Genomic DNA, 18,557 nt, shown 5'->3' with positions numbered 1-18,557 from the left:
CCCCCACTATCCTCCCCTTAGCCCAACTTACCTTCTTCCAGGTGGTCTTCTGTCAGGGAACAGGAGGGGGCACTGCTACCGCCAGCTGCGCCTGCCAACATAACACCGCGAGGCTGTATCACAGGTCATGATACAGCTGGCGGCAGTCTACTGGCGTGGCGGTGCTGGTGGTAGCAGCGCCACCTTACCACCATCCGCCAGTATGGCCACGGCCGGATTTCCGCCCTTCTTGTGGCGGAAGTCCGGCTGTGGTCATAATCTGGCGGTCGGATGGTAGCTGCGGTGACGGTCTTATGGGTGCTGTTTTTAATTAGAGCATTGTTTATGCTTTCTTCACAAAAAATTGACCTTCTTTGTGTTTTTATAGAGTAGGTCTGGTTAGGATATAACTTTATATGGCAAATAGGTATTGATCAGTGGCACGGCCCGCTGCTCTGTGTTCCAGAAGAAATGCACAATCACTTAAGGTCTGGATATAAGAGCAAAAAGATTTATATTCAGAAGCTCATTTGGCAAAATTGTCCTACTCATGGGCAGCATTATCAGCATGCTTTCAATGTCTTTATGATTTTTATTACTGTGGTTCTTTCTACGGTTCTTATGGGATGGTCATGCATGGGTTCGGATCCCATCAAGGGTGCCAACAGATTTATATTCATATTGTTGGTTAGCTTCTGAAACAGATTTGTCATGCTAACATGGATAATTGTATTCCCATGTTTTGTAATGTCTTATGACTTTACTGACCTCTGGTTCCTTTCACAGGTTTCTAAGTTGTAGGGTAAGTAATTGCTCACCTAAATTATTATGTATGTCCAGTCTTTTTCTCTTGTTCTAGACCGGTTTTGTTCCAGTGGGAGACTCCTAATGGTCTCAGTTCGCAGACCCTCCTCTGGGCATGGTATGACTTTGGTATCTAATTATAAAGTAAGGAATCTGGGGCTAGATGTTTCTATAAGATGAACAAGTTACTTATCTGATAGAGACAGGATCTAGCTGCAGAATCTTTAATGACCCTCCCATCCTCCCCATTCTGCGAACTGAGTCTTCTTTTGTCTAAGAGATTTTGTTATGGAAAATCACATCCTGAATTAACAATTTAGTGATTATTTGACACAGTGTTACCATATTTGTAATTGAATCTAACTAGAGGCGTGAAAGGAACCATACTTCCAGTTATTTTAAATGCTTTCCCCAGCACTGGTTGCTAGAGGCACTAGCTTGTCCACAAATTTTCAGCACTTTGCCATGGAAACTTCATATATTTTCTACTTAAAACAAACAAAATATTTTGTTTTATCAACATTTATTGTTAGATAATTGGCTATTTAATAGCTATGGGGCACCACCAGTTTTCTTTGCAGACCCAAAACAATTTGTTATCCCCAGAGTATTTGTATATAGACGATAGGATTCAAAAGTTCTACCCATTTCTGGGGGAAAATGAATCATACTCATTTAATTTCAAGGTCTGCAGTATATAAACCAAATAAACCCATTGTTGATTTGTATACTATTAAAAAAGAAACCAGGGGACTATACCTTCACTTATGTCCAATTTGAGTCATGAAGCATTTGAAGAATTGATAGTAAATCTGGATAGATTTTCCAAGTGAATAGTTTGCTCCATGGGTATTGTCGATCCACCAAATGAAAAGCTGCTTGAAAGTCAATGAAACAGCAGCATAAGTCTCATTTAGGTCTGTCAGCTTCTGAGCTCTGGACCACAGAACAAAACAAGCATTGGCAGTGAAACAACCTTCACAAACATACCCTTTTCTGTTGGTATTATTATCCCTTGGTCAAAAATCCAGTAATCTAGGTAATGTAATAAATTAATTGAACACACATTAGAAATAATCTGTTATCTAATCAACCTGTATACTGTGGGTAGATTGCCATCACCTTCCTTAAATATTGGCTTTACTGTTGCACCCTTCCACAATCCAGGGAATTGCCCAGTTTTGGTTTCACAAATCAAATTTTATCATTAGCTTCTTAGAGAGAATGACACAATCTATAGTTGGAATGGAAAATGTGTCTATAGTACTGCTATTTTACAAGAAGGTTCTGTAATCCGGTAATGCAGATTCCTTATGGGGATAACCCAAGAATCCTGTGGAATCGAAATTACTAGTGAGGAAAGATGTACTACACAACTGTGATTGACTAGATTCCAGAATTTTCTTCGACATTGGAGTCCAATCTTGTGGTAGGATATTTGCCTTCTTTCTCTGGTCATAGGTTTATAGTGACTGTTGAACGTCTTCCCTTTCTCGTTGACACATTTTTAGTATTATGTTTTGCCCTTTACTGTTTTTAACATAAATTACTTGTGAGTACTAGACATGTTTGTTTGAACCACTTTTGTTGAACTGAATGCATCACAGAATATACTGGAGAAAATCCTGTTCTTGGAGCTTATAAATATGCAAACAACTTATTTTATTATTGATGCATACCAAGTAGATTTGTCCTCTGTGTGATGAAAATTAATCTACCTTGGATGACAAATCTTGAATGGAAGCTGGGTACAGAAGGGCCACGCAGCAAACCATCTCCACCAGGATGTATAAAACCCTTTGAGCTAAAGTGTGTAGCCACGTTTCTAGGATCATCCAAAGTTATCAGGAGGCTGCATCACATCGGAACCAAGGAGACACCCTCAAATGGATCGCTTACTTCCTCAGCAGAAGAACCCAGAGAATCTGCCTACCACCATTCACCTGGAAACCCAAGAACATTATCTGCAATGTCCTTCAAGGCTTATCCCTGAGCCCTGCACTGTTCAACATGTACATAACCCCCTTGACTAACACTGTCAGAACTCATGGAATGGACATCATATCCTAGGCAGACAACACCCAGCTCATCTTCTCACTATCAGAAGACCCCTCCACAATGAAGGCCAGCTTCCACTGGTGCATGATGGCCATTCTTGACTGGATGAATAACAACTGTCTAAAACTCAGCACATATAAAAATGGAAGTACTGATCTTCGGGAACAAAACCTCCCCCTGGAACGACTCCTGGTGGCCTACCAAACTAGGACTAGCACCCTCTCAGACAGACCATGCTCACAATGTTGGCATCATCTTGGACACCAAGCTCACCATGAAAAACCAGATCAACGCAGTCTCCTCCACCTGCTTAAACCAGATCAACGCAGTCTCCTCCACCTGCTTAACCACTCTTTGCATGCTCCATAAGACCTTCAAATGGCTCGCAATCAACACCATAGGAACCATCACTCAAGCCCTAGTCAGCAGTCGGCAGGACTATGTCAACGGACTCTATGTAGGAGTCACCACGCATCTCCTGAAGAGACTACAGACCACACAGAATTCAGTGGCGAGACTCATCCACCACCTCCCCAAACGCAACCACACCACCCCACCTCAAGAAGCTCCATTAGCTCCCCATTTAGAAGACATCTCAATTTGAGATGCTGAGCCACACCGGCAAGGCCCTTCACAATCAAGAATCAGCATGTATCAAACTTCCACCAACCCTCTAGACATCTGCACTCTGCTTCCCTCACACACACACCCTACATCCACCAAAGCAACAGTGGAGGACGCTTCTTCCTCACAGCGAAATTCTGGAATGACCTCCCCCTTCACCTACAGACCTGATCTTCTCTTTGGAATTCAGGAAAGGACTCAAGACCTGGCTGTTCAACTGAACCCATTAGCAGCTATGTTCTCAGCACCGGAATACCCTCATAGGTGATTAGCCGCGCTCTAAAAGAAATCCTGTTTGATTGATTGATTGATTGAAAGTTTGCTCCCAACTTGTGCTAACATTTGAAATTCTGTAAAACAAAATCCCTGAAGATTACACACTGGAAAAAATGTAACCAATTGAACAAAGTTGATGACCAACCCAGAATGTTTGACCTTTTGGTGTGTCTGATTTTCTGTAGTGATTAAGGCAGATCCTCCTGTAACTAGCCTTTAACTTGCACATTATTTACAACCATTTAGAAATAAGGCCATTTTGCAAATGGAACATTGAGCGTTTGTAAGAGTTTGCTCATATATTCACCCACCTGGAATGGAATTAACTTCAGATTAAAACCATTTGTTATGATACTTAGTACTTGTGTATTTGTAGTTGATATTATCAATACCGCTTTCCATTTTCTCCAAAAGGACCCCCCTGAGGAAAATCTGCTGTATAAATGTCCTTTTTTATCAATATCAGTACTGAAGATGTAAATCTATTGTGCAATAAATGAATTCAACAAACCAAAGTCTAGAAATAGCTACTTTCCATAAACTCCAGTAAGTTAAGGCACCCAGAAGCGTGCCCACCTGCTTTAATTGGCTTGGCATGTTTGTCAGCACTCACTCAATCTTGGCTAGATGAACACTCCTGCAACTAAGCTTCCTGTCATATGAGAATATCATTTTGTACTGTTACTTCATTCAAATACCCATCTACTGGCATATGTTCAAAGTGGTGGCCATTCCAGACAAACAATCTTAGGTTACAAGAGCTCCAACCAAAACAAATTTCACAATGAAAATCAGTTTGAGCAGAATAATTGTTAGATAATGCAACATTCGGATTCTTATGTAAATCAATTTTGTAATATAAAAAACATTAGAAATCTTTTATTTGCTATAAAATCTCATAGCATTACCTTTATTGTTAAGACTGAGTTGAATATCTTTTGTGGATATGTCTCATTAAATTGGTTAATGAGAGATCCAGAATCAAAGTTTACATGTTGGGATACTAATCAGTACATTCTTAGTTTTTTCAGACACTTCTTTGGAATTATTAGTAAAGTTTTTAGGAAGATTTTTTTTTCAAAACCAAAGAATTGTAAGTACACTGGGTTAATTTAATCAAGCAGCAGGATTTGTATAAATAATGAAAAACATTTTGATTGATATATACTTTCTTCCTCCGCATCCATTTTCTACCCCTGAGCATTGAACTGCTGTTCATGCCTGCCAAGTTTAAAGATGCTTGTGCATTCATGATGTTCCAAAGTTGTATTTTGTTTGGCTGCTCGGGCTCAGCTTCTTCTGGCACAAAGTGCAACTCACATATTTTCAGATCCGTTTTTTTCACCAGGCACATGGAGGAAACAAAATCCAAAAATTGATTCTGGTGGTGACTGGAAACCCCATAGTGAGCATCTTTTGATTCTTATTTTTCTTCCTGTGGTTTTCTCCTCTTCTATTCATATTTTTTAGAAGCCATTGCAAAGAAACTAAAAGTGGTGCTTCCCTAAAAAGGAAGAGAGCAGCAACAAAATGTACAGCCCCTTTTGGCACAGAGCTGTCTTATGACACGGCCATGCATCTGTATGTGCAAGAAAGCAGATCATTTGAATGTGAAATAATACATTCTTAGAAACCAATCAGACCTCTGTAATGGTGTATAAGGATGTGCCTATCCTTTGCTTTTCCTTAATAAAGGCATCAATGGGCCCAGCATGCCTTGGATTCGTGGTACAATCCCAAAAACCTTAAAACATTGAAATTGTAATTGTAATACTACCTCTGTTAATTACTTTTAAACTGTGTGTAGATAAGCCATACTTTCAAATAACCTAAGAGAATAAGTTTTCAAGCCAAAACAACTTGTTAAAAAGTTACAGGGTTTGAACCTGAGGGTGGTACTAGTAAATGACAGACTGTCAGAACAGAGAGATGTCTCAGACTTGTGGTCGGGTAACAAATGTACCCCCCTGCTGCAGCTTCCTGATACCTGGGGGTGGGATGACTGGCCTAACAGCCCATAAAGTGACAAATCCTCTCCAAATCTGAGAATCTTGAGTTGGAATATCCATAGGTTTGAGCGTTTCATGAATAGTGGTGAATTGGAAGAAAGAATAAAACCCTACTATGTGGTGTTCCTTCAGGAGTCCTGGTTGAGAGAGGATAAGACAATAGAATGCTTTGTGGTGCTAAATAGTAAAGGATCGAGACAAGGGAAGGGTAGAGCTTCATCAGGGGTCTTAACTTTAATATCCACCAAGGTGATTAAGAAACCATTGCAACTTATAAATGTGCCTAGTGGTTTACAGCTCTCTGTGGTTGAACTTGGCTTGCGTAACAATGTGTGCAGGTGTTTTCTTTGTATAAATGTACATATCCATAAAGAATAGTACCGGAGAATGAAGAACTGGCTGGAATCTCTTGAGAAACCTTTTCAGAATATTTTAGCAAAGTTTTTAAAGCAATCATAATTTTGGCTGGGTGTTTCAATGCTAGACTATTTCATGCCCAGGTGAATTTACAGATGGAAGATACTTTGGATTATTTCAACATTTCTCCATCCTCGTTTCCTGCTGGTACCATCAAGTGGGAGGCCAAAGCTCTGAATCAATGGTTGGTAAACAATGCTCTGGTCTGCTTTCATAATGATATGGCAGCAGTCGCAATGCTCTGGCAGGGCCTATAGGCAGGCCCAATAGATTATGGCGGTCATTCTGACCCTGGCGGTCTTTGACCGCCAGGGCGGAGGACCGCGGGAGCACCGCCGACAGGCCGGCGGTGCTCCAATGGGGATTCCGACCGCGGCGGTAAAGCCGCGGTCGGACCGGCACCACTGGCGGGCTCCCGCCAGTGTACCGCCGCCCCATTGAATCCTCCGCGGCGGCGCAGCTTGCTGCACCGCCGCGGGGATTCCGACCCCCCCTACCGCCATCCAGATCCCGGCGGTCCGACCGCCGGGATCCGGATGGCGGTAGGGGGGGTCGAGGGGCCCCTGGGGCCCCCTGCAGTGCCCATGCCACTGGCATGGGCATTGCAGGGGCCCCCGTAAGAGGGCCCCTACATGTATTTGACTGTCTGCTGTGCAGACAGTGAAATACGCGACGGGTGCAACTGCACCCGTCGCACAGCTTCCACTCCGCCGGCTCGATTCCGAGCCGGCTTCATCGTGGAAGCCTCTTTCCCGCTGGGCTGGCGGGCGGTCTGAAGGCGACCGCCCGCCAGCCCAGCGGGAAAGTCAGAATTACCGCCGCGGTCTTTCGACCGCGGAACGGTAATCTGACGGCGGGACTTTGGCGGGCGGCCTCCGCCGCCCGCCAAGGTCAGAATGAGGGCCTATATGTTTACGCCTGCCTGGCACTTTGGTCTCTTCTCAGACTTTAAAATGGCAAAGTATGAGGATAGCGAGCACTGGGCCACGTTGGCTGTCCTTTGCCTTTACGAGCCGGAGGCTGCGGAGAGGGTACTGCTTTTAGAAGTATCCTACCCGTCTAAGGCTCACAACTCGTTTAGACCCTGTCCATCTCCAGCTTTTAGCTGCATAGCAATAAACAGGCTTTCTCCGTGATCTTTGAGATTAGAATTGTTTGGTTTATTGAAATCGTGGCTAATGTGTTGGACTGCGTATCCATAAATCGTGGGTCACAGGCAATCCGTCATGTTAAAGGGACAATTTGTTTTGATCTAGCCTGCCTGAAAATGTAATGTCTGGTGAGACGGGCATCCAAAAAAGCCAGGCGGCACCCAGAAAGCGGGGTGTCTCAGAAGTTGTGTCAGGGAATAGAGAGAAAAAAACACTTTCTACCATAGTAAGTGGGGTGAGAGGCAGGAAATTATTTAATCAGGGGATCAACAAGAGTTTTGGGCAAGAGTAAATGAGTCCAGTGGCCAAAATGAGGGGACCCTAGTACGTATGATTCCCGAGGTTACTTGAGCAGCATATTTGATAGATATTATGGTAGCCCTTCCACCTCAGTCCAGTCCCTGTGTACTGCTGACAAGAAGCTCCCCCTCACCTGGTTTTCAGTAAAAGATGTAAGGGCAGTTTTCTATAGGATAAATCTTTCAAGAGTCACGGGCCTGGGCGACATCCCAGCAGTAATAATTGAATCCAATTACGATTGATGGGCAAGGGTGTACTCTCTTTTGTTCTGCTGTATAGCCTCAGAGGTCCTCCATTCCCACATTGTGAAAAGGATCAATAGTGAAAAACATTTTTAAAAAGGGGAATGGTTCAGATCCCTCGCATTACAGGCTGATTGGCCTTTTAGACATCTCGGTTAAGGTGTTCTCTGAAAGTTTTCTATCAAAGCTGGAGGACTGCGCCTCTGAACATAAGATTATTGCAGTTGAGCAAGGGTGGTTTCAAGAGGGCCACTTAACCATAGACTAATGCTTTGCTGTATGGGACATTATTCGAAAGGCTGTAGAAGTGAACCAAAGGCTCTTTTGTTGTTTTATTGACTTCCGGGTACCTTTCGATTTGGTGGACAGGGAAATCCTATGGAGAAAACTTGCTGCCTGGGAGCTTCCTTCAGACCTCCTAAGTGTATTGCAAACTTTAGACACAGACAGCTGGGCTGAGGTTGAGCTAGATAAATCAGGCAGGCTATCTCAGAAAATCTACATATAGAATGGCCTTCGGCAGGGGGTGTGTCTTAGACACCCCCCCCTGATTTTTGGTTTATTCGTAGCTGATCTCTTAACATCCATAACCTAAGCAAAGTCTATCTCCCCAAAACTTAAGAATCAGCATATTTCTTGTCTGCTTTATGCAGATGACCTGGTGCTGTTGGATTGCACCCAGTTTGGCTTTCAGAGGAAATTACACTCCCTTGATGAAAAAAGTAAGCAGAGCCAGGATGAAATTATTCTAGAGAAGACCAAGGTGCTGGTCTTCCGTAAAAATGTAAAACATATTAGATGGTACCTATATGCTCAGGAAGTGGAAACAGTGAATTCCTTTAAATATCTAGGCTTAACCTTAAAGATTAACCTAAAATGAGACACACACATGGATAGTATTAAGAAGAGGTCCTTGCTGCAAGGTAGGTGTCGGACTAGATTTAATTGGAAATATGGAGGGTTGTCCCTTACTCCTTTATTGAGACCCTGTGAAGGGAAAATACTTTCCCTGGGGCTGTATGGCACTGAGGTCTTTACGCTTGACCCTTCCTGTGAGTGGGACCAGTAGGAGGGGTCGATTCCCATAAGGCTCTTGTCGCTACTACCAGGCACCAATGGTCTAGGGTATAAGGAGGGAACTGAACCTAATCTCCTGGAATCTGTTGATGTTTTTTCCCAGGTTTTAAGATTTTTCAACAATCTTTCGGAGGATTGCAAAGTGGCAAAGGTCTCCAAACTTTTCTGGGGTAAGATTCAAGGTAGTGAAAGAAGGTGGGTAAGGGGAATAAGGACTAGATTAAGGGACCATGAGAAATTGCATTGAGTGCAGTAATTGTAACCTGGTCCTCTCTTCCCAGTAAACAAGCCTTGAAAGAGTCTTGGTAGAGGTGGCTGGGACTTTTGACGTGGCTTACTTGAGAAAGAATTCATCTGTTAGCCTTTCAATAAGCACTATTGGCCTTGACACAGTCTTCCCCCACCTGGCGCAGTTACCTGACCCCAGACTGCAGATTGAAAGTTTATAGTTAGAGTGCGATGTAACGCAATCTATTCATCCCACATCTGATGTGCTATGATCCAGGATAACAACGGTCTTTGCTCTTGCCCCTTGAATGTAAAAAGTTCCCTGTTACACAAACTTATGGATTGTGCTTTTTATATTTCTAACCGGATTAAGTTTTTAAGAACTTTGTTTTTTAAAATATTGGACAGTCCAAAGGGTGAAGACAATAGAGCTGCAGTCCGAAATGCACTATTTAGTTGTGGCAGTAGGAATTGCTCTTTTTTTATACCCTTTCAAACAGAACTTTAAAGGTGGGCTACAGTAGGGTGGGAGATTTTAGGTTTATTTTATATTATAAAAAATGTTTTTTATTGTCTTCGAATGTTTTATGGACAGCTGTCTTAATACACTTGTTATCTACCTGAAGAACTTGTTTCTGGATTTAAGCTACTCCGAACAGAAGTTGAATTTTTGCGACCATGCAAGAGTCACTAACCCAAAAACATCAAACTTGCAGCCCTGTCACTTTATGTCTGTTGGTGGATCCACGAAGATCCATGAATCATAATTCACGACAACTAAACTGCTTTGTGAAGGATACACAAAAGAGAAGCATCATATTTTTCTGCAAATTAACTGTCCAGACAAGAAAGTAGGAGCAAAGCCAGGAAACAGCATGCTCCAGTTTGCAAACTCCAGCAGCCTAGCTTTCAGATGAGGACATCATTGAAATGCCAAGGACATCAACAGGAAGTGAGCAAAAACCCAGATAGTCCTTGGTGTAAATATGATTCACTAAGCCACAAGAAGAGAAAAAGGTGAATATTTGCAAAATCACCTGTACTATATGCAACGAGGTTCTGCATCGTACTCAATGCTCTTTCTTCATTTGAAAGCACAGGGATTACCAAGCATCTTTGAGTCATTCATCCAAATGAGTTGTCCCACGACTGAGGTAGAGCCTGGAGACAAGAACAGAGAGACCAAGAAACCATGCCTGCTGAAGTCCTGCTAGAACAGGACATCAGAAGGCTGATTTAGGGCTGGGTGAAATTTTAATTTCACCGGTACCATTTGCATAGTTTCAGGAATTTCGCATTATGCTTCTTATGTGAAATTCCCCAAATTATACCTTTATGTCACGTTGCGGAATTACGTGACATTTACAGTAAATATTTACCACAAACCTCCAATTTGCAGTAACAATTTACCACAAGCACACTGAAACAACAGAGCTACTGCCTGGGGTGCTTTTGTTTAACTACGTCCTCGCCACAAAAAATAAAAGCAAGAACTCATTTTGCCCCAACATTGAGCGCAAAATGACGAATTTTCTTTTCTCGTAATTACACGTACGTTTTCTGTAATTACACGAAAGCACACTATGCAAATTTCGCACACTCCTGGAATGATCCTAGAGTCAAGATGTTTACAGCCTAAGGCAAAAAGGTTATATATTCTGTTGCAGAGAGTAATGTCTTCACTTTTGTACAGTTACCTCAAAACATATTGCAAGGAGTACTTCGTTAGCCTCAATGAGTAATTTCCTTATAATAAATTAAAAAAGTTACTCAAAAATGTCTAAATATCTGGTGCCAAAAGAACATTAACACTACGAGAAAAAGTTGCAATAAAAGATACAAAAAATAAAAAAGGTTCAGTTACAGTTGACCTATGCCCAGCCCTTGCTGTGCACAGCCAAAGGCCGCAGAGACTGTAAATTAGGTCTGTGATTGAAAAAGAAACAAACCTCAGGAAATTCACCGAAAAGGTACAGTTAGAAATTGAATTACAGTTCAAACGTGTCAATCCACTGAAATTTGCTGTTTAGTGTTTGTGACATAAACCATTACTTGCCCCACCCCTTGCGCTGCAAATGGCATCAATCATGATGTCACCAAAGACATCACACATGCCATCACCACGGCCGTCGTTAAAGGCTAAATATAATGAAAGATGTGTTAATGCTTAGTTATAGTTACCTGCTATGTAAAGATTTCTTATGAAAGTGTAGCAAAACTTACAATGTAAAAACTTCTGTAGTAAGGTCTATGATGTAGTGACTCCTGATTTATTACCTGCAATGTAAAAGTGGAATACCTTAAAAACAACAGTTTCATGACCTCCAGTCAGGTTTCCAACCTGCAGTAGGGATGAAATTAGCTCTGGCTGGCAAAAGAAAAGAGTGCGATGATGCCAGCAAGCAGATTTCATTCTTTTTCAACTGTCTGCCGCCTATGACATTGATGATCATGACAAACTACTGTCCAGGCTGAAAGAGTACCTGGGGCAATCCGATAAAATTCTAATAAGGAATCATTTCATTTTCTTTGGTCTTACGAAGTAAGTTCAAATGGGCTCTAAATCATCCTCCTCTCGTGAATCTCTGTGGATCTATCTGCACATATTCCCAAGGCTCCCTCATTTCCTCACTCCTCTGTAATTACTACAGGCAGCTTGTTTCACTTACATGATCAGTACAGGATTCGCTTACAGATGGACTTAGACACTACAGAAATTGACATCCACCAGCACAATCTATGCAGCCACAAATGACCATACAACACTGATAAGAGCAAGCTTCCTTTGCCTAAACTAAGCTGAAATGGAACTCCTACGCTCAGAAAGACAAGACCCTGCCTCTTCACTGAACATCCAGTATAAGGAATACGTCTCAACTACCCAGAAAGCAAGCATCCTGAACAGTATCTTTGACTCAGTTCTCTAATTTACCCCTCAACACAATCCAGCAGTTAAGGGGGTCAGCTTGCATCTATATTTACTTTGCAAACTCTCCTGCATAGGGCTTAACAAATTGAAGTCACAAGATGTCTCATATTTGAGTCGGAAAGACTAGTCCAATATGATGTACACAATCCTACGAAAGAATGTGACACGCAGAACCCAAAGACTTCCAAACCAGCCAAAATGTGTTGAAGCGTACACAAATTTGAACATGCAAACCGACTCTGTGGGGCAGATTTATGGAAAGTGCAGCGTCACATTCCCTGCGCCCCTTAACGCCCCCCTACCCACCACCATGTGTGAATATGACACACCATGGCGCAGGGTATGGGGCAATAGTGTCATTTTCTGTGACGTTATTGATGTACCGAGCAGGAGTAGCGCCAAAATATTGGCGCTACTCTTGCAGAGTACATAGGGACCAATTCTAAAGACTGGAACCCCGTTTTTCACACTTGTTCTTGAGCAGGCGTTAAAAGTGCCGTAGTAAATGGCGTAAGGAAATCTAATAGATTTCCTTGCACCATTTTACCCGCTCTCCTAACAGAGGAACACCCCCTTTGCATACATTATGCCTGGCACAGGCATAATGTAGCGCAAAGGGTTAAAGAGTGGCGCAACATTGCGCCACTCTGTAAATACGGCACTGGTTTTTTGTCCTCGTTGGACCACCTTAACGTCAAAATAAATTATATTAATGTGGCGCTAGGGGCCTATAAATAAGCCCCTATAAGTGCTCCCTTTGATCCAGTTCTGTACAAGGGTTAAATTCAGGTTACTCTGCACCATCCATGTGGCCTAATATAATAAAACCCGGCAAACCTCAAAAAACTGTCCCTATGTTACAATCCAGTGGGGAGCTTGTGGACAGCATTCTCCCACCTGATCCCACAACACCCGATCAAATGCTAGAAATATGGATGGCGATCTTTGAAAGTGATGGGTCCAAAACTATGGAATGCCATGGTCCCCCAGCTTAAAGCTGACCATAATTGGGGTGCCAGAATATCGCTTGACATAAATAACCTGAATATTGTTTTCAGAAATAATCCCTCACTGATGTTAATACTAAAAAATCTACATCCAACGCGATGATATTTTTGTAAACCATGCTTGAGACACAATATTTATGTCTTTTTGTATACTGATAGCTCACAAAAAAGTCAAGTAACTACCTCTGATTCAGAAAACGCAGAAAACGTCTCAAAGCTAAACCTTTTTAGGAAAGCCTTCGCCTAAAACGTGTCAGAGGGTCCGTGATTGAATAGTATTGGAAGTGAGTCCCACGCCTCTAAATTGCCTTTCTCAGCCTGGTGATTGTCCCTAGGTGAATGTCCCTATTGAACTGCCTGTACATTTGCCCACATTTTGTATGATTCAGCGCTTCAAAGCTATCGGAAGAAGTGTGGCCTTATAAAAGGTAACTTAGGGGTGTACATTTCATCCCCTGGGAGAAACTCCCCATTTCAGCTTTGATGTTTTCAAGCCTTCCATTTAAGGGTGGAAACAATGAGGTGACTCCGTTTTTAAAACAAATCCGCAAAAATTGCATTTTGATGAATGAGTAGAATGAATATGTAAACAATGAAAATGTATGGTAGTGTACCATAAACTTTGTGATTAGGACCTTGAGTATCGATTTATATACATTTTAGGTTCTTAAGTTAATATATCTACTTTAGTGTATATTATTATTTTTCAGGCACTCTTCAGAATCATGCTCGGAAGTATAATTTGCCAATAGATGAACTTAGCTTCCATTATAATGTTCTACCTGTGTACAGAGATCAGGCATCAGTGGCAGAAGCTTTGAAGACGGCTGTGTTTGGGCAGGAATTACCAATGGATATTGAGGTAATTCATACGTTAGTTTTGACGCAGAATATTAACACAGACATCTTGGAATCAATAAACAGGCATTTATTGTGTAAATATGATACATTAAATATGTTGCCAAATTATTGCAAATGTCATAATATAATGTAAACAGTGTAAAAAGCCAGGTAAAACACTGGGGTAAACTTTCATACACACACCTTAAATCCAGTTCATGCCAAGGTGATCCCACAATAGATGAAAGCATTCATCGAATTTGTGAAATTGTAAGCTGACAACATATGCCAATCAGTCAAAAATATCAACGGCATATGTTTGACTGATATCTCAGGCTTCAGCTTGTAAATTTACATCAATTTGGACGTTTAAAAAGAACGTTACATCTCTCTGAAGTCTTGGGCCTGTTGTGTGTCTTGAGACTTCAACTCCAAATCTTTTACTTGTCCTAGTGAAAAGTAATGTTTCTGTTTTAATAACATCTTAACTAACCACGCTGACCATAGACATATTCCCACCCTTTCATTTCTGGCAACAGCTATTAAAACTGAATTGCCAATTCGTTCATCAATCTTAACAGTTGTTTAGGGAAATGTCATTTAGGTTGCCTGCTTGTCACCCATAGCCCTTCTGGGGCTTTATTACAGAAAGGGGCCCGGGGGTGCAACGGGCATGTGTGCCCGATTTTTACGCCTCTCGGGTGCAGAAGGGGCGCAGACACATGTGACCCCCCCTTCTGTAAATCTGATAGTACCGGTGCACATGTAGTAGAAGCACTATCATGAGAGGATGTTAACTCATTTGCATGGGGGCATGGCAACATACAAAAGAGTTATTCACTTTGCCTCTGTGCTTGCGCCCTATTATCGACATGGGCACAGCGACAGACATACCTTCAGGAAGCGCATTTTCAGTGTCTCCTAAAGGGAGCCCTCTGAGGGTGAGAAAGGGGGTCCTATGGATCCCCCAGACATCCACCTGCAGGTTGGTGCAGTCACTCACTGCACCTGCCTGCAAGAGGATCTCTAATCCCCCTTGAAAGTGCAGGTGGGTTGCCTCTACACTGTAAAACACAGAGCATCTTTTAAAGAGCTGCTCTGTATTTCACTTGAATGCTCTGCTCTAAAGGCTGTGCATGTTCATGGCTGCCCTGGGGGCAGAGCATTCTTTGTAATATGGTGCAGTTCCCTTTTTTGCGCATGGCACGCCTTTTGAAAGGTGCGCCGTGATTCAGACAGGGAAAGGGTGCCTTACTCATAATATGGCTACTGGTGTGTTCATCATTGTTGATCATAATAACTTCCTTCAGATCAAGAATTCATGCTTGGATGTGGCTAGAAGTTGTCTAAGATTTCCACCTTGTTCCTTCTGGACTGCACTTAACTGGTAAGTAGCTAAACGTCATGGTAACTTCGAGTACCCATAATGTAGCCCACAAAATCAATCCTCTATGTGATGCTGTTTGTTATAAGCATGAACTTCTAGTTTATCTCACTGGACACATGGGTTTGACTATACACCAATCACTCATCTGTGCTAATATTGACCTTATATTTACCTTCAAGCATAGCGTTACCCCTTGAAGATGACCTTGGAAAATTTATAATTGAATGTCACATCACCACTTGCAGCTCAACCACCATAAACAAGTTCCTGCTTCTTTCCTCTCACTCTTCCCTCCTGGATGTTGACATTCATTGCAATAGGTGGGTCTTTCCTACCCTAATAATCAGTTTAGTGTTTCTAGACTTCATTTTGCAATGCAAACAATATTCTAACCTATAGGTCAGAAAACTGCTGAAACCACATCACATTTTCCACTTTTGATATTCAGAGACCTGAAAGTGTTTTTTAGCTGAACTGATCAGTGCTCAGCTGTGCAGGTAACACTACTTTGCAGACTGAACTAAGGGAAGACCCCACAGAAAGTCATTCCTCGTGCCACAGTTGACTTGATTTCACTCAATCGCTATTCAAGATTACTATATTTGTCCTACACTCGCTACAGGGGTTCCCCTTAGAAACTGTGGGCCTGATTCACAAAGGGCCTACACACTTGTGGCGGAGGCCTCACAGTTGTGGGGGAGTCTCCACACTCAGGGTGAAATCTCTGCAGTGAGAATTCTCATAGTGGCATTTTCCCTCCAAGTGCGGAGACTCCCCCACGATTGCGGGGCTCTTTAGTAAATCAGTCCCTGAGTTAATTTTTACAACTACTCACCTGCCAATAAACCATTACACTTCATCCCTCATAGAAGTCAACAAACATGGGGCCAGTCTTGTATTGATATGTGTCTCATAAATCTTTCATTTAATCCCTTTCAATTTGGAGGATTGCCCTTGAATCATGATGTTTGTAGGAACAAAAAAAAATGTTTTCTCCCAGAATTACAAGTTTAGTAGTTCTGCCTCTCATAGATACCATCAAGGTAACAAAGCTGAAAGGTATACAAGTACTCAACCCACATGGACGATAATCCTAGTCGGACTAGAACAAATAACCTTTCTCCCAAGCCTTATATAAAACAGCCCTTAATCCAATGCTGCTTGGGTAGGGCTCTGTATCTCAACTCTACTTTGGAATCACCCATGTGTAAAAGCTACATCTTGCTACTACATCTTCCAATAAAGAGTGAACAATGGAAGATCCATATCCATGCCTGACTACTTAAAAATGTTATGTCTACATGTGAGAAACTGGGCTGTTGGTTGACTGAGGTGTGAGCCCTGGTCAAGCAACAACCACAATCCCTTGTAGGGCGAACCACACAAACTCACTAAATGAACCTGTGCTTAACCCTGAGTAGATTTGCACAAAGCAGTCAAGGCTAACTTAGAGGCACTGTGTAAAGTATTTATGCAGCACACAAACAGTAATAAAGTGAGAACACAACTCGAGGAAAATCCCAAACCAATTTAGAAAAAAGAGTACATTTTAATAAAATATTTGACACCAAAACAACAACAATCCAGAACCGGAGTTATGAATTTTTAACATTTAATGTTCAAAATAGCACCTAAAAGATAAGTGCCGGCACTGAGTATCCAGTTACATTTAGAACCACAATCAAGGGCCCAGGAGTGTATGGAGACCTCTTGGGGGGGGTTCAGGACTAACTCAGGCTGGGCTCAAGTAGCGGTTCAACATGGTGGGATCCTGTTATGCCCCTGTGGCTCTGAACAGAAGGCCAGCAAACTAGCCCTTGGAGTCACTTCTAGTACCTGTGGTTGCGGGTGTTGGTGCAGGGAACAACAGCAGGGCTCCAAGCAGCAAAGCAGTCCTTCCAAGTACAGCAGCAGTCCAGCAGAGTGCACAGAAGGTCACAGCATCAGGGAGTCCTATACAAGTCCTTCTGCAGGTCCAGTAGTAAACTAAACTGGGGAACACAGAGTCTCTATTTTATACCCTGGTGCTCTAGTGCCCTACAGCTAGAAGGTGGGAAAAGTTTCTGGAAAGGTTCTTTGAAGTTCTTGGAGTTTCCTGCCTCTCATGCCCTGGCAGTAAGCTGGCTGCACTAACAATACAGGGCCATTAGGCCTATTGCGAGGAGACAAGACACAGTCTATTCAGATGAAAGTGGGGCTATGCTCAGCTCCGCCCCCCTCTTGCCAGTTGATGGCCCATTGTGGCTCAGCTAATCACAATGGAAGGAACTCACAAACTCTGTCAGCTACACCCAGTCATGCATCCCAAGATGGCTGCAGGCATGAAGGGCTAAAGTCAGGAAAATGGCAACTTTCTAAAAGTGGCATTTTAAAATTGTAATGATAAATCTGTCTTTACCATTAAAGGGGATTTATCATTACAATTCCGTAGGTACCTAACATGACTGATCAACCTCCTTTCATTTACGAATTACTGATTATTAATTATAATAAGGATTTCCCAATGTTACGCTATGGGAGGTGTAGGCCTCACAGCAGTGAAAAATTAATTTGGGACTTTTTCACTACCAGGACAAGGAAAACGTTAAAGTGCATGTCATACATTTTAATTACACAGCATCCTGCCCTATGGGCTACCTAGGGGCTGTCTCATGGGTGACTTACATGTTATAAAAAGGGAAGTTTAAGGCTTGGCAAGGGAGTTTAAATGGCAAAAAGACATGGCAGATTAAAACTGCATTCAGACTGAAGTGGCAGGCCTGGGGCATGTTTCAAAGGCTACTTACGTTGGTGGCACAAGAAGTGCCCACAGGTAGCATTTCATTTACAGGCCCTGGGTATATGGAGAAGTGTGGCACAATGGTTAGAGCGGCAGACCCTGAAGCAGAGATCTGGCTCAAGACCAGGGTTCAAGTCCCGCTTCGGCAGGTCTTGCGCTCAATTCCCTTGGACCAGATAATTCTCGCCTGGTGCCTAATCTAATTAATGGGTCCCACTCTGCAACTCTGGGCAATAGCTTGCTTAATCTCCACAACGGCCCCAACAGCGCTTGGATGCCTGGCTTCACCCTGGGGGTGCCCAAGAGTGGGCACCTCACAGGGAAAAGCCAGGAGGGGTTCCATAGCGGTATGAGTACAGCGCCTTGAGACCCTAACGGGTGAGTAGTGCGCTATACAAGTGCAAATTTACATTTTACAATTTTTTTTAAAATTTACATGATATGCCACCC

The 18,557-nt window shown here is 42.5% G+C and overlaps 1 protein-coding gene across 2 annotated transcripts in view; it reads left to right on the top strand.

The window, feature by feature from the left end:
- The window catches only part of DNAH6 (dynein axonemal heavy chain 6), a 1,211,389-nt gene that overhangs the window by 1,168,437 nt on the left and 24,395 nt on the right, over window positions 1-18,557 (top strand). For both annotated transcript variants that reach the window (XM_069236637.1, XM_069236634.1), the window contains exon 75: window positions 13,812-13,963. In XM_069236637.1, the coding sequence (XP_069092738.1) occupies window positions 13,812-13,963 (152 nt within the window). The remainder of the gene's footprint in view (window positions 1-13,811; window positions 13,964-18,557) is intronic.

Source organism: Pleurodeles waltl, chromosome 1_2, assembly GCF_031143425.1.
Source record: "Pleurodeles waltl isolate 20211129_DDA chromosome 1_2, aPleWal1.hap1.20221129, whole genome shotgun sequence".
Lineage (NCBI taxonomy): Eukaryota > Metazoa > Chordata > Amphibia > Caudata > Salamandridae > Pleurodeles > Pleurodeles waltl.
Note: the sequence above shows the minus strand (reverse complement) of the source record. Positions and strands in the feature narration are given on the sequence as shown.